This window comes from Mustelus asterias, chromosome 10 (assembly GCF_964213995.1).
Source record: "Mustelus asterias chromosome 10, sMusAst1.hap1.1, whole genome shotgun sequence".
In the NCBI taxonomy this organism is placed as follows: Eukaryota; Metazoa; Chordata; class Chondrichthyes; order Carcharhiniformes; family Triakidae; genus Mustelus; species Mustelus asterias.
In genome coordinates this window covers 55,421,849-55,436,412 of record NC_135810.1, presented here as the reverse complement: position 1 = coordinate 55,436,412, position 14,564 = coordinate 55,421,849, and the positions used below count along the sequence as shown (strand labels likewise).

General features: G+C 41.0%; 1 protein-coding gene across 5 annotated transcripts in view; it reads right to left on the bottom strand.

Annotated features, from left to right (window-relative positions):
* rmp64 (ribonuclease MRP subunit p64) overlaps nucleotides 1–14,564 on the bottom strand; it is a 19,217-nt gene extending 4,653 nt beyond the window's left edge. Inside the window, exons 1-8 of one of the 5 annotated variants that reach the window (XM_078221730.1) lie at nucleotides 14,444–14,542; nucleotides 11,417–11,529; nucleotides 6,742–6,896; nucleotides 6,366–6,442; nucleotides 4,274–4,405; nucleotides 1,105–1,182; nucleotides 609–991; nucleotides 327–391 (exon numbers count right to left, since the gene is read on the bottom strand). In XM_078221730.1, the coding sequence (XP_078077856.1) occupies nucleotides 327–391; nucleotides 609–991; nucleotides 1,105–1,182; nucleotides 4,274–4,405; nucleotides 6,366–6,412 (705 nt within the window). In that variant the 5' untranslated portion in view covers nucleotides 6,413–6,442; nucleotides 6,742–6,896; nucleotides 11,417–11,529; nucleotides 14,444–14,542. Of the gene's footprint in view, nucleotides 1–326; nucleotides 392–608; nucleotides 992–1,104; nucleotides 1,183–3,972; nucleotides 4,003–4,273; nucleotides 4,406–6,365; nucleotides 6,443–6,741; nucleotides 6,897–11,416; nucleotides 11,530–14,327 lie in introns of all 5 variants that reach the window. The other 4 variants (XM_078221729.1, XM_078221725.1, XM_078221728.1 and 1 more) reach the window with 4 other exon arrangements.

Here is a 14,564-nt window from a genome sequence, read left to right as displayed (position 1 = left end):
AGTACAAAGGTAGGAAAAGAAGGCTCCAGTGGGGAGAAAGGAACAAAAGAAAGGCAGGAATGATTAAATGACAAAACCAATAATGGAATCAGGTAAATGAAAAAAGTAAAAAAGATGGGTCCAGGAGAGCTATAAATGACAATAGCAGAATCAAAACCAGAGCTACTGTCTGGAAAAAACAGGAACAGTGATTACAATCTCAAACTGTTGAATGCAATATCGAGTTTAGACGGTTGTATGGTGTTGTAAAGAACAATGTAAAAGACTGAGGAGAGTCAGAGTGGGGGCAAAGAATTAATAATAAAGTGTTAGAGAACCATACTGACCTCAGAATAGTTTGGACTGTGAAGTTGCTGGGACTTCATTCCTTTTCCCAACTGAAATCCAATCTCTTCAAAAGAAATAGAAATTTTAATTTGATTCAAAAACAAATTGGATTCTAAAACTGTAGCAATAACATGCTGGTAGAAAGTATATAACATAACTATACATTATTTTGGAGAAGTATGAGTACAGTTTAGAATATTATTGGAATATATTATTAGAATATTATTAAAGTGCCAAAGCAATACAACAATTTACTGCAATAGCATCGTACAAACGCTCACCTATTTCACAAAGTGTTTGGTTCTGTTCAGGGAGTCCGATATCTAGAATCTGATTTGTTTTAGGGATGATGCTGTCATTCATTTTATTTCCTTCAGGTGTTGCATCTTGATCATCTTCCAATAATAAAGGTTCAGGCCCCGAGAACAATTTGTCAAGTAACCCTGGCTCTTTTGAGAGCTTTCCACTCATCTGAGATGACAGACTTGGAAACTTCATTTCTATGATTTTGGAATAGGAAAGCCCAAACCATTGCCTGATACTAACAGGAAAGGAAAACTCCTTAAAGTAGGCCAGATGTTGAATTTTAGTCACCTCATTCAGTAACAGGAACAGTTTGTCATACAAAAGATCTAGGCTTAATAAAATGTTCATAGATAGGACCCTAAAAGGAAAAGAAAAAGATGTGAAACTTCAGCAAATTTCTTTTTCCGAAAAATAATTAGTAAATTCAGGGAATACAAATAAAATTTCAAAAGAATCAGTTTTTCCACTTACCACAACCTGCTGAGCAATCCTGTAACAACCACATTTAGGACTATAAATTCTTCGCATCGGAGATATTGAATCGTCAAACTATTGTACATTATAATTAAGGTAACCCAACTGTCAGAATACTTTTAATGAGTGTTAGACTAGGACCTCCAGAAGACAATGGCAAACCCCTACAGTACCTTGCCAAGGATAACCATGGACCAATACATGAAAGCTCATGGTTGCCATTGCCCTCCTGAGGTTATGATACCTGAAGAGAGGACAAAGACCAAAAAGTATTCCAATCTCCATTCACTTGAATGGCAACAGCTTATCAAAGATAAACATGTTGGATACATCATTTCAAAAGGTTTTTTTCTAAACAGATCAAAACAGCAATGCTCCAAATAGGTAATTTCCCAGAAGCTGATCCTTTCAGGGCATTGTTATTTCCACGTTAAATCCTCAATTCTGCCACATGGCCAGGCATGAAGTCAGCTTCCACATATATAACAAATAACATCCAGATCTCTCCACATTCCTATTGAGTCCTCTAACTCTCACCTTATGCTGCCATATTGCTTATCCAGCAACCACTCTTAAATGATCTTCAAATTCTGGGAGAATTACGGCAATATTTTTAACCTGTCAGTACAAAATTCCATATCCTTACCAGAGACTTCAGCCCTTTGCTTGGAGCCTGTTTCAGGCTGAACTGGAGGGTTTGCAATGCAAAACTCCAGTTGAGCTTCTGAGCAACGCACCCTCTGTCGTTTTTTGCAATCGTGTGTGTAGGTCCTTTAAACCTTTCTGCGCTGAGGGAACTTCAAAGAGCTAATTTACGTCCAGCATGCATGGGAACTTTTGCATTTTTGCACAGCCACTTAGAGGGAGCATGGCTTCTAAGTCAATATTTTCTCATGCCTTTTAGGCATCTTATGCCTTATCCATCTCCAGAACACTCTTCTGGCCAGGCTCACTTGTTCCATGAACTTCAGCTCAAAAACTCTGTCACCTGTTTCCCAACTCACACAAAATCAATTTACCATCATTGCTAATTTAAATGGCATCCAGCACCTCAACATCTCCCACTTTGAATTCTGACTCAGGTTTAAATTTCTACATTGCTGCCACCATCCTTCACTTGAACCTGAACATTCCATCTCCCTCTTTCTGCCCCACAATGCTTGCAACTGCCTGGAGCCCAATCCATAATCGCCCTTTCATAATCTCTCCTTCTTTGACTTTTGCATCAGTTTTTTTTGTCCTCTGTAAAGTGGGTCAAAGGATATTTTTTGAAGAAAAAGGAATTATAAACTGGTTGTTGCTGTTAGATCCTTGACAGAAAGTAAACAAATAAAGGAATTATCTGCAACAAAATGCAACATCTTAAGAAATTAAAAGCAAGAATCTTTTAAAATCATTAAATTTTAGTTCACTGAATTTAAATTTGGAAAATACTAAAACATTCAAAACTCAAACACAATCTCTTCAGCCATCAGTAAAAATGCACCATGTGAAACTATGCCATTGCTATGGCATGTCCATCATCTCATGTAGATGGGGGGGGGGGGGGGGGGGGGGGGGGAGGGCGGGCGCGGAGAGGAGGGGTAGATACTCAAAACATCAATATAACTAATTGAACATGAGCATAATGTTTGATCACTGGTTGTGGTTAGAAACATTGCGTATCCTATATATCTACAATGCTTGGTTGTTACTAGGTACATTTTAGGAAGATGCAAAGAGTACATTTGTCTAAATATTTCAAACACAGTATAGTGATTAAACACTTCTCAATAGAAGTTTAAATCTTCTCCTTTGATGATCACTTGCTAATGAGTACGGTTGTCCACTTAAGAAACCCTTTGCTAACGGACATAGGTTCTATGAGTCCTTGCGTAGCCGATGAGCGCAATCCTTGAGCTGCATCTTTGAGCGCACACTTAGCAAGTGTTTCTGGGAGCTGGGTTCAATCCCTGGACCAAAGATTGCTGGCATTCCTTTCTCAGGCTCCCTTTTCGAGCATCCTCTTGCAGTCGGATGAATGTGACTGTGAAGAATTGTGATCCTTCAATCGGGACGTAGGTCTCTTCTGAGCGAGGGTCTCCCAGGCGTTGACGTCTATGTTGCACCTCTTGAGAGAAGCCTTCAGGGTGTCTTTGAAATGCTTCCTTTATCCTTCTCTTGTTCAGAAGCCTTCCTTGTGCTGGGTGAAGATTTACTTTGGCAGTCGTGACTCTGACATCCTAAGCACATAGCCGGCCCAGCGGAGTTGGTTTCGGATGATGGGCTCATTGCTGGTGCTCTTGGCTCTTTCAAGAATGCTGATGTTAGTATGCTTGTCATCCCAGCTGATCGGCAGAATCAGTTTCAAACAACATTGATGGTACCTCTTCAGAGCCTTGAGGTGATGTTTGTGTGTTGTCCAAGTTTCTGAGGCATATAAGAGAGTTGGAAGGACGACTACCTTGTACGGGAGGATCTTGGTGTCAGCACGAATGTTGCAGTGGTCAAATACTCTCATCCTTAGGCCTCCAAAGCCGGCGCTCGCGGATTGGATACGACGTTGGATCTCCACATCGATGACAAGTTTAAAATATCATTGTTTAACCCATGCCTTTCACAATTTTAGCCATTTGATCTTAAAATAAATTAAAAACAAGATACTCATCCATTGACACACTGTGCAATGTTAGTGGTTGAATACAGGTTTGTGCAATGCTAGTGATTTGAACTGTGTGACTGAGCTCCTCATCCAAGCCATACAGTTGAGGGAGAGGAAGAAAAAGGGACTAAAACAAGACAGAGGAAAAAATCCCAAGGCACAATTACACATCTTTCAGCACCCAATTCAAAGCAACTGTTAATTGGCTGCATGCAATACGTTACCTGAGAAATAAGACAAAGGAAGTTTGTTCACTTGAAAAGAAATAGCAATCAACATAAATTGTATGATTTCCAGTCATGACACATGACCAAATGTCACCTAATTATCCACTAATTTTCTGTTGCCAAATTCCGCAGCTGTATATACCTTCGAAAATTGCAGGCAGCACTTTTGCTAAAAGTGAGAAAGGTAGAAAGCTACACTGAGTAACAATAGTCTTTGTCATTAATACGTTAGCAAATTACAGATTGGGACACATTACGACATACACATGCAATACGATATAACCAAATTGAAGGATACAGAAATGCTTTGGAGCACATATCCATTAGGCGCAGCATCAACTTTGAGCCCCCCAACACTTTCAGCGCCGTCCACTCCAGGGCTGGTTGGCTGGGGACATATTTTGTCTTAGCACTTTGTGTCTTTGGTGTCCTAATGTTTTTTAAAAAGATTAAAATTACAAGCTAAAGTTCATAAGAAATAGGAATGGACCATATGGATCCTTGAGCTTGCTCTGCCTTTCAATTCGATCAAGACTGACCTTCTGCCTCAAGTCCACTTTCTTGTCCACGCCCCATATCCCTTGATTCTCTGAGACACCAAATACCTGTCTGTCTTAAATATATTCAATGATGATTGATAATTGCAAACATTCACAACTGAGTGAACATATTGGGTGGCATGGTGGTACAGTGGTTAACATTGTTGCCTCACAGTGCCAGGGACCAGGGTTCGATTCTCGGCTTGAATCATAGTCCGTGTCTGCGTGGGTTTCCTCTTGAGTGCTCCGGTTTCCTCCCACAGTCCGAAAAACGTGCTGGTTAGGTGCATTGGCCATGCTAAATTCTCCCTCAGTGTATCCAAACAGACACCAGAGTGTGGTGACTTGGGAATTTTCACAGTAACTTCATTGCAGTGTTAATGTAAGCCTACTTGTGACACAAATAAACAAACTTTAAACTTTTATTTCTCCTCATATCAGTCCTAAATGATTCAGCCCCATGCTATGACTGTGTCCGATTGTTTTAGATTTCAGTAAGAGGAAATAATCTATCCTATTAGGCTTCTTAAGAATCTTACGCGTTTCAATGAAAACACTTTAAATTCCAGTATCGGCTCAATTTACTCGGCCTCCCATCATACAGCAACCCTCTTACCCCACATCCAGCATCACCTCAAAGATTAATGTATCCTTTCTTAGAAAGATCAAAACTGCACACAGTATCTTTGGTCCCACCAAAGTCCTATACAACTGTAGCAAGACTTCCTTATTCTTAAACTCCAATTCCCTTGCAATAAAGGCCAATATTCCATTTATCTTCCCAGGATTTGCAATCCAAGGGGATTTTCACAGTAACTGCATTGCAGTGTGAATGTAAGCCTACTTGTGACTAATAAATAAACTTGTAATTGCTTGCTGTACCTGCATGATAAATTGCTGTGTTCCTTTTACGAGCACAGCAAAGTTCCCCTGATCAAACATTTACAGGTTTCTTGTCTTTTTAAAAATATTCTGCTTTATTATTTCTATGACCAAAGTGAATAATTCACACTGCCACACAAATTCTACCTATCACTTTATTGTTCATTCGCTTAGCCTAGCTACATCTCACTTTGCATCCTCATCATAGCTAACAATTCCACCCAACGTTGCGCTGTCAGCATTATTGGCTGCATTATTCTGTCTCTTTGTCTAAGTCATTAATATTGATTGCAAATAGATGAAGGCCCCAGTAATGCTTCTTGCGCCAGTCAATTAGTTACGACTGCCAACTTGAAAATGCCTCAATTATTCTAATTCTCTGCTTCCTGCTCATGAACCAATCCTTCATCCATGCTAATATATCCCTCAATCCATCAACACTTATTTATTAACTTTTTGTGTAGTACCTTCTGAAATGTCTTTTGAAATCCAAATACACCATATCTACTGGCTCCCCTTTATCTACCCTACTAGTTACATCCTCAAAAACCTCTAATAACTTTGCCAAACACGATTTCCCCTTTGTAAAACCACGTTGACTGTCCGATCATACCATGGTTTTCTATTTGCACCTTTAAGACTCCCTAATAGAACCATAGAATCTCTACAGTGCAGAAGGAAGCCATTCGGCCCATTGACTCTTCACCAACTCTCCGAAAGAGCAGCTTAACCAGGCCCACCCACGCACCCCCGTCCTATACCTGTAAAGCCGCACATTTACCATCTATCTAACCATCTTGGGACAATCTAATATGGCCAATCCACCTAACCTGCAGATCTTTGAATAGATTCCAGCATTTCCCAGACAAACGGTATCAAGCTAACTGGCCTGTCGTTTCCCGTTTTTTCTCTCCCTGCTACATTTATGACAAGATAAACCTGTAGACTAACACCTACTCCATAAATTACCTTGGACACAATTCGATCAGGTCCTGAATTGAATCTGAGAGTTTCATATCGTGTAGACGCTTAATACATTGTTCAACCTAAAAATGATGAATGAAATAAATTCATGACATGATTTTAAATCTGTAAATTATAGAATTAGATACAGTACACTTTATAGTTGGATGAGAATACATAAATGAAAACAAACTACATCAGTTTCAAACACAAATTTTGCACACTGCTTCATCCCTTCCCTTTTTTACAATAGTTATAACGAGGTTTTAATAAAATACTAAGTATCACGAGAACAATTGATTTTATTAAATCATAATTTAGCACTACAGTAATCATGCACTAGATCCAGTGTTAACACAAATCTTTGAACTAGCATACTAACCTGCTTCAATGCAAGATACGGCTTGTGCTGACGTAACCTGTTGTGGAAAACATACAACAGAGAACGCAGAACATTAAGCTCTACTGTAAGAAGCTTACTCCTTAACGATGTTAAGACATTTTCACAGGCTCTTATAAGATCTTGTATGCATCCATCTAGAACAAAATAAAAGGGGAATTCTGTCACTTATATTTACTTAAGCCACATTTTAAACATTTCATTCTAATCTCCAATCAACCCAGTTACGAGGATCTGCTTTTCTAAGAAAAATAGTTTCTAATTGTTTCTTTTTGGGCTGGAGTTTTAAAAAATAACAAACTATGATTCTATTAAGACAATGGAGGACTGTCAAGCAGCCACACTATATGACCTGCATTTTACCCAAGTAGGATGAAAAGGGAACAGACACAAAGCTGTCGCCCTCTCTTGAAAGTATTGTTCCAGGATTTGCAAAGTAACCACCCTGAGAAGGAAAATCTATTGCAGACCAAGATCTTTAGAGAATAAAACGTGGAAATTTGCTCCATACAACTACACACAGCAAGACAACTGAACATCACCCTGCAACACTGAATCATCACATCGAGACCAGCCAAAGAACAGTTCACCCCTATACTCCTGTTTTATCTTCTTTATGAACTGTAAGGTACCCTTCAGCTATTCTCTTATCCCACCATTTGTACTAGTGTGTGGGGGCCCAGGAATGTGTGTAACATATGAATGTTAGTTGCAATTTAGCTAGGTTTTTATTGAACTACTTCATGATTTTAAAAGAAAGTTGTCTTGCTCTTTAAATTCATAACTTGTCTGGCACATTCTTTATAATCTGCACATAGTGGCACTCCTGCAGTATTGGTAAATCACATCTTTTGGTGGATATATTCAAATGCATCATTACATTCTTCCCCCAATGACTTCTCACTATAATATGGGTACCAACATGAAACTGAGACCTCTGCCATGCAAATTTAGCAGGCTCAAAATTACACTGCCACTTCTAATATCACTCACCAGGTGTAAAGGAGTCTTCCATAACAAAAACCATGCTAACTGACATCAAACTGTAAGTTAAATTTTCATGTTAGGGGGTTAGCAGGTTGCTCTTGATATTAAAATTTTAAAAGTTCTCATATGGGCATTTTTTGAAACTTATAATGTATTCGGTGCAAGTACTAATAGTATAATGTCTCCTTCACCAGTCTCACAGCTTTTGCTATCATGGCCTGCAGTCAGGTTACTAACTGAACTTTGATTCAATGTGCATGGAAAAATATTTTACACTGACCAACCAGCATAAGCACAGCTCCATGGTTAAAGGGGTTTTATCAAGGGTATATCATGTAATGGTTTTACTGGCACCAGTACAATCCCAGTAACTGCAAGTAGATACTTTTGTGCACTTTAATTAACAGGATACCTGATTTCAATTTTAAAATACCACTGACAAAGGGGTTGAGGAAGTGGCTAAAGAAGAAGCAATCCTGACATTGAAATATATTCCATGGAAATTAACCACCTTTCCAAGAATAGCAGACAAAATTGGAACTGATTACAGACTTGATGCTGAATTCAGCTGAGAAACTGTGTGAAATGCAACACATGACATTTCCAGATAGGTTTGTTTCTTCTGGGGAAATGGGACTCTACAGCTGTTTTATTTTGACTTCAATAATTGTACAGAAAATATGTAGAGTTAATTTTAGAACACATTTTACACAGGTGACAATTAAGCAACATTTTCTGATGAATATTACTTGTGCTTATCTATCCAACCACAGGCAAATAAATCTCCTACAGTTGTTTCTCATTTAATCCCCAACCGACTCCCTCCGGGGTACCTCAAGGACTGAATATTGTTCCCCATCCCACTTTTTCAAATAAGTGCAAATCCTCAGCAATATCATGCACAAGTCAGATCCTACATGTATGTTGACGAGCCTAACATCACCTCACTGGATTCCTCCAGGGCCTCGGATTTGTCATGTAATACTGGATGGTGGACAAGCGTCATGAGCAGAAATTTCCTCCATTTGAACATTTGAGAGCGCAATGCCATTAACTTCAGTCCATGTCACTAACTCTATTCCCTAGTTATCGACTCTGAAGCTCTCTTTAATCATTATCTGAAAGTGAATCATGATTTGGAACCGTGGCATCCTATGATTCCGAGTTTCTGACCCTTTATCTTATCCGCCACCAAACCCGCCTAGCTCTATCACTGTAACATTGCCCGTCTCCACCCAGGGCTCAGCTCATCTGCAGTTGAAACCTTCACCCAGCTCATCACCTCCTGACTGAATACCAACCAGGTTGGCCTCCTGTCTTTATAAGGATGTACTCATCGGCACTAAGTCCTGTTCACCCATCACCCTAATCCAATTTGTCTGCGTTGGCTCCTGATCTAGAAATGCTTGGAATTCAAAATCCTCATTCTTATGTTCAGATCCTCCACGGTCTCGCCCCACCTTATCTCTAACCTCTTCAAAACCAATACTCATTGAGAACTCTGCATTCCTCCATTCTAATCTGAAACATACCTCACCATTGGAAGCCATGCCAAGCCCTGGAACTTCCTTTCTAAATGCTTCCGGCTCACTCTCCAACTTCAAGATGCTCCTTAAATCCTAGTCACATCTCCTAATATTGCCTTTGTGACACCATGTCAAATGGTGTCTAATAATACTTCTACTAAGCAGGTTGCAATGACCTTCTACATTAACGATACTATATAAATACAAGTCGCCTTTTTTAAGGTGTAGTGTTTCTTTGTGAAGTGACATTCGTGTCAGTTTTTTTACTGCTGAATCCTATGCAATCAACACCTTTGGCCCAGAATGTGTTGGGAGCATTAAATCTCGCAGTGAGTCTCATAGTTAGGCTTGCTCCTGCAACACTCAGCTTGAAATAAATTTTACCCTGCAAGTTACTGGTGAGGCATGGGCAACATGGCATCTGTCATCTTGGTTAATGGCAAGACACAGCTTATCTCCTTAACCAATACTTTTCACTGTATGCCAATAATAAATCAAATCAATAAAATCAAGATTGAGAAAAACAGTTATGAGACTTGAGATAACAGTTTTCAGGACAACATGATGCCCGATAACATTTTACAGCCAATCAAGTACTTTCTGAAGTGTTATCACTGCCGCAATGCAGAAAATATGGCAGCACAAACAGTTGTTGTCATCAGTCGCCTGAAATGGGGACGTCGTCTGCCAGGTTTCATGATTTGTGTCTTCAGGTGACTCAGCAGGTCAATCCTGGAAGCAAAGGTCTTCACACAGAGAAGACAAGTGTTGCCCTGAGGAATGGGGAGTTTTTTATCCAAGGTTCTGTGCCCTCTGTGTCATACGGATTCAAAACATTAACTCTGTTCCACAAAAATTGACAATGAGTTTTTCCAGCATTTTGTTTTCATTTCTATTCCCTCTCCTTCCACTGAAGCCACTTCTCCACAGCAGAGTTAATGCAGTACATTTCTAACCGTGACTTTTTCAGTGAGGCACCATCACATGGCACAGATCACAACAACTGCCCCCCCCCCCCCCCCCCCCCCCCACCGCGCGCACTGATGTCAATGATGCCTTCAGTGTCTTTAAAATGTTTTCTCTGCCCTCTTTGAGATTAGATGATATACTTAAATTATGGAAAGATGATCTACTTCAGAAACCAATTATTTGGCATGTGGATTTAGTGTCCTGATCTATGGAACTGATTTCACATGATCATGATCGCAATGCTGGAGGAATTAATTGGCTTCAGTGAGGATGATGGAGTTTGATCACCTGTTTTCCTACTTGACTTTTGAGTGCTTTAATCTAGGGACACACCCCGGTGGAAATTTTCCAGCACCCAAGGGTGCATTTGCTGGGTGGCCCAAATCTCAGTGTCATGTAAAATGGTGCTGATAACAACAGCAATGTAGACAAAAGCCTTTACCTTCTTATGGAGATCTCTATGGCAAAGACCTAGGCGTGTACTTTTGGGGAGGATTTGCTGCCACAGCCGATTCTTGTGCTAGATTTCTTTGGTGAAGGTGACATTTTGAGAAAGCTAGCTGCTGAGATATGGGAAGTGTTCCACAATTTCTAAAGCTTTCCCCTCAAAAGAATAGCTGGAGGTGTAGGTGCTTGTCTGGGGGAGGACTGGTGGAGGATTCTGGTCTTGCTGATTGAGAGACTAACTCTTTTGTATGTCTTTGCAAGCGAAGTTGATGAGGTTGAGAGTGGTCTAAATGTCGCTTACAGTCTATTGTAAATGGTGGAAATGTTGGAAAGTCATTTTAGTCTTGGCTCTCAGCCAGTTGAGGTTGAAAGTTTCCCGTCGAGTTGAAATGTAATCACAGCCCCCCTTGTGGAAACTGGCTGTGAATTAATTCTATTACTAAGTGTTGAGAATTGACCAGTGAAACTGATTTCTCATGATCAGTCTTGCTTGCTGCCAGTTCGAATACGAAAGGGCTTGGTCTCCAATTCAGTTGGATGTTTGCTGCCACAGTCACACGGGGGTTGCAGGATAGAAACAAATTTTGCCAGATATCCAAGTGTCTGGAGGACTTTTTAAAGGATTGTGAAGTTGATTTGAGTATAAGAATAGGGATGTTTTACTACAATTGTATAGGGCATTGGTGAGACCACATCTGGAATATTCTGTGCAGTTTTGGTGTCCTTACCTGAGGAAGCATGTTCTTGCTATAGAGGGAATACAACAAACGTTTACCAGGCTGATTCCTGGGGTAACAGTTCTGTCATTTGAGGAGAATGAAACCAAAAGGCCTCCTTACAACTGCAGAGAACATGATTTTTTAAAAAAACATTTCTTAAAAAGGTACACTTATGGCACACAGGTCATATGAGAGACTAAATTGGTTAGGATTATATTCCCTGGAGTTTAGATGATTAAGAGGGGATCTCGTAGAAATTTACAAAATTCTAACAGGATTAGACAGGGTAGATTCAGAAAGAATGTTCCCAATGGTGGGAGAGTCCAAAACTAGTTTGAGGATAAGGAGAGAAATTTCTTCACCCAGAGTGTGCTGAATCTGTGGAATTCACTACCACAGAAAGTAGTTGAGGCCAAAACGTCTGATTTCAAGAAGAAATTAGATATAGCGCTGGCTAAAGGGATCAAGGGATATGGGGGAAGGCGGGATCAGGATATTGAATTTAATGATCAGCCATAATAAAAATGGCGGAGAAGGCTCAAAGGGCCGAATTGCCCACTTCTTTTTTCTATATTTCTATGATGGAGTCAAAGGCCTTTGAGAGATCATGAAGGCCACGTAGTGCTCTTCCTGTTTGACAAGCAATAAAGATCATATCTGTGGTTCCCCTGGATGACCCGAAACCACTTGGGTCTCTGTAATAATGTATTTTCTGACAGGTAGAAGGTCATCCAGGAGGATTGCGTAAATAGAAGGGGTATGTCTTTATAGTTCCCACAAATTGATCTATCACCTTGTGAAAAGTGAAACAAAGATGGCATTGTGAAAGTCAAGAGGTAATATCTCTTCTTCCCAATTTATGATAATGACCAGATAATCTGTATCTGTTGTGATAAGGAGGGATAAATATTGGCCAGGACACTAGATGCGTGTTCTGCTGTTCTTCTATGAAATAATGCCACTGGATCATTTCATGTCCACCCAAAGGAGGGATGGGGCCTTGATGTATTGTCTCATGCAAAAGATGGCATTTCCAACAGTGACAGAGTGAGAAGGAGAGGGGTGGGATAGTGGTATTTTCACTGGATTGAGTAATCCAGAGACCCAGGGTAATGCCTTAGGAATGCAGGTTGGAATCCAGCAGTCGGTGGAATTTGAATTCAATAGATAACTGAAATTAAAAGTCTAATGATGGCCATGAAACCAATGTTGATTGTCACAAAAATGGAGCTATAATCACCATCTGTTTTCAGGGAGGAAAGCAAAGCAAGCATAACTCCAAGAAAAGTATAGAACGGCATAATTAATACCCTTTCTTTCACCCTGATCAGGTGTCCCTACACATTAATGCAAGTCCTCATAAAATTCAGGTCACAATGTTATATCATGATAAGATAACACAGAGTAAATTTAGTAGCTGCAAGTCACTCATCATCAGAAAATCAATATTTATTAGTTGAATTGATGCTGGCAAAGGTTTACAAAAAGAGAAAATGCTGGAAAATCTCAGCAGGTCTGAGAGCATCTGTAGAGAGAGAACAAAGCTGATGTTTCAAGTAGTCATCCAGAGGACCACTACCTCCTCAGAGTACCACTCTGTACCCATTTACCTGCTCTAAGTTTCTTCAGTGACTGTTTCGCCCAACTTTGCTGACTGAGACCCGATGAGATCCAGGCAGCTTGGAATCACCGGGTGATCCCTCCACTAGCCCTTCCCAGACAATTCTAAAAGAATCAGAGTGAAGGAGGATGTGCTTCCTTTTTTACAGCACTAGCTGTTATAAAGCATAGAGTTTAAAGGTCCCATTGAAAATAACAGGCCTGGAAGAAGGTCTTAAGGTAAGTGGTTGGGATTTTGGGGTCAGGCTGCGGAGAAGGGGGGTACCAGGTTAGGGTCCAGCCAGGCCACATCAGGGAATCAGGTCGGGTCAGGGGCCACACAGCTGGGTCAGCAGGTTGGGCTCAGGTCAGGGTTAGGTGGGGTAATTCCATGTGGGTGGAGGGTTCGAGTGTCAGGAATACAGAGGGAGGGTGCTTGGTGGGGTGGATGGAATCCCCTGTGGGATCAGCAGTGCAGGGGGAGTCCCACGCAGGGACCGGTGTGGGTATTTAAAATAGCTAAGCTGAGGATAGAAGTGGTATTATTTTGGTTATTTCTTTCAGAGTAACTATTAGCAGAGCCATCGTAAGTTAGCAATTTAAATTGTTTTCTCAGATGGTTCCCAGCATAGCATAATTGTCTGGGGGAAGTTAGTGCTTTTGTACAATTGTTGGGTAAACCCTTACCTGGGAACTCCTGAGAAGGATTCCCAAGTGCACCATTAGGGTACCCTCCAAATCTGGTGCTGGGGAGCCAGGAAGTTAATGAAGAGTTAATGTTTCAGGTCTGACACCTCTAACAAAAGGTCACACATCTGAAACACTTGGCAGCTTTAAAGCCCTCCCTGGTGTGCATTTAATCATGATGTGGAGATGCCGGCGTTGGACTGGGGTAAACACAGTAAGAAGTTGTCGATATGCGTGATCTTCTTGCAGATCCTCTCCACTTGGAGCCAGCAGTTTAATCAGACAGAGGGGAAGTCTGGTGGGGTCCCCACCGCCTTGCTGCCCATTCCACTGGCACTAAAGCAGCAGCAGGCAGGGAGCTCATTGTGCAGGGGGCAACACCTGTCACCTCTATTAAATACCAGTCGTTTCTCTCTCTCTACCTCCCTGAACTGAATATTTACAGCATTTTCTGGCTTAATAACCTGTCCACATGTAGGTAAAATGTTCATCATCACATGAAAATCTATACAGCAAAATTGAAGTGTCATGAGGGGGAGGGGAGAAAAGTACCAGGGCAAGAACATACAGAAAACAGCTGGAATCAAAAACCCTCACAATCAGCAAAACTACAGAGGGCCATTCCCCCACTAACCAGGTCAGAGTTTTCCGGGTTATTTTTAAATACTGTATGCAGGTTCCTCTGCGGTGAATGAGCACAATGCAGACCCCCACCCCGGGAGTGTACACTGCCGCCGCACAGTGTTGTACCTGGGCTGCTGCTCGCGGGCACAGCCACGCTGCAGGAGGCTCCCGGGAATGGAATCTCCACCACGTTCCACACCGCCGCCATCTTCCCTCAGGCCGGCCTCGCGCTGCCCCTCCGCGAATC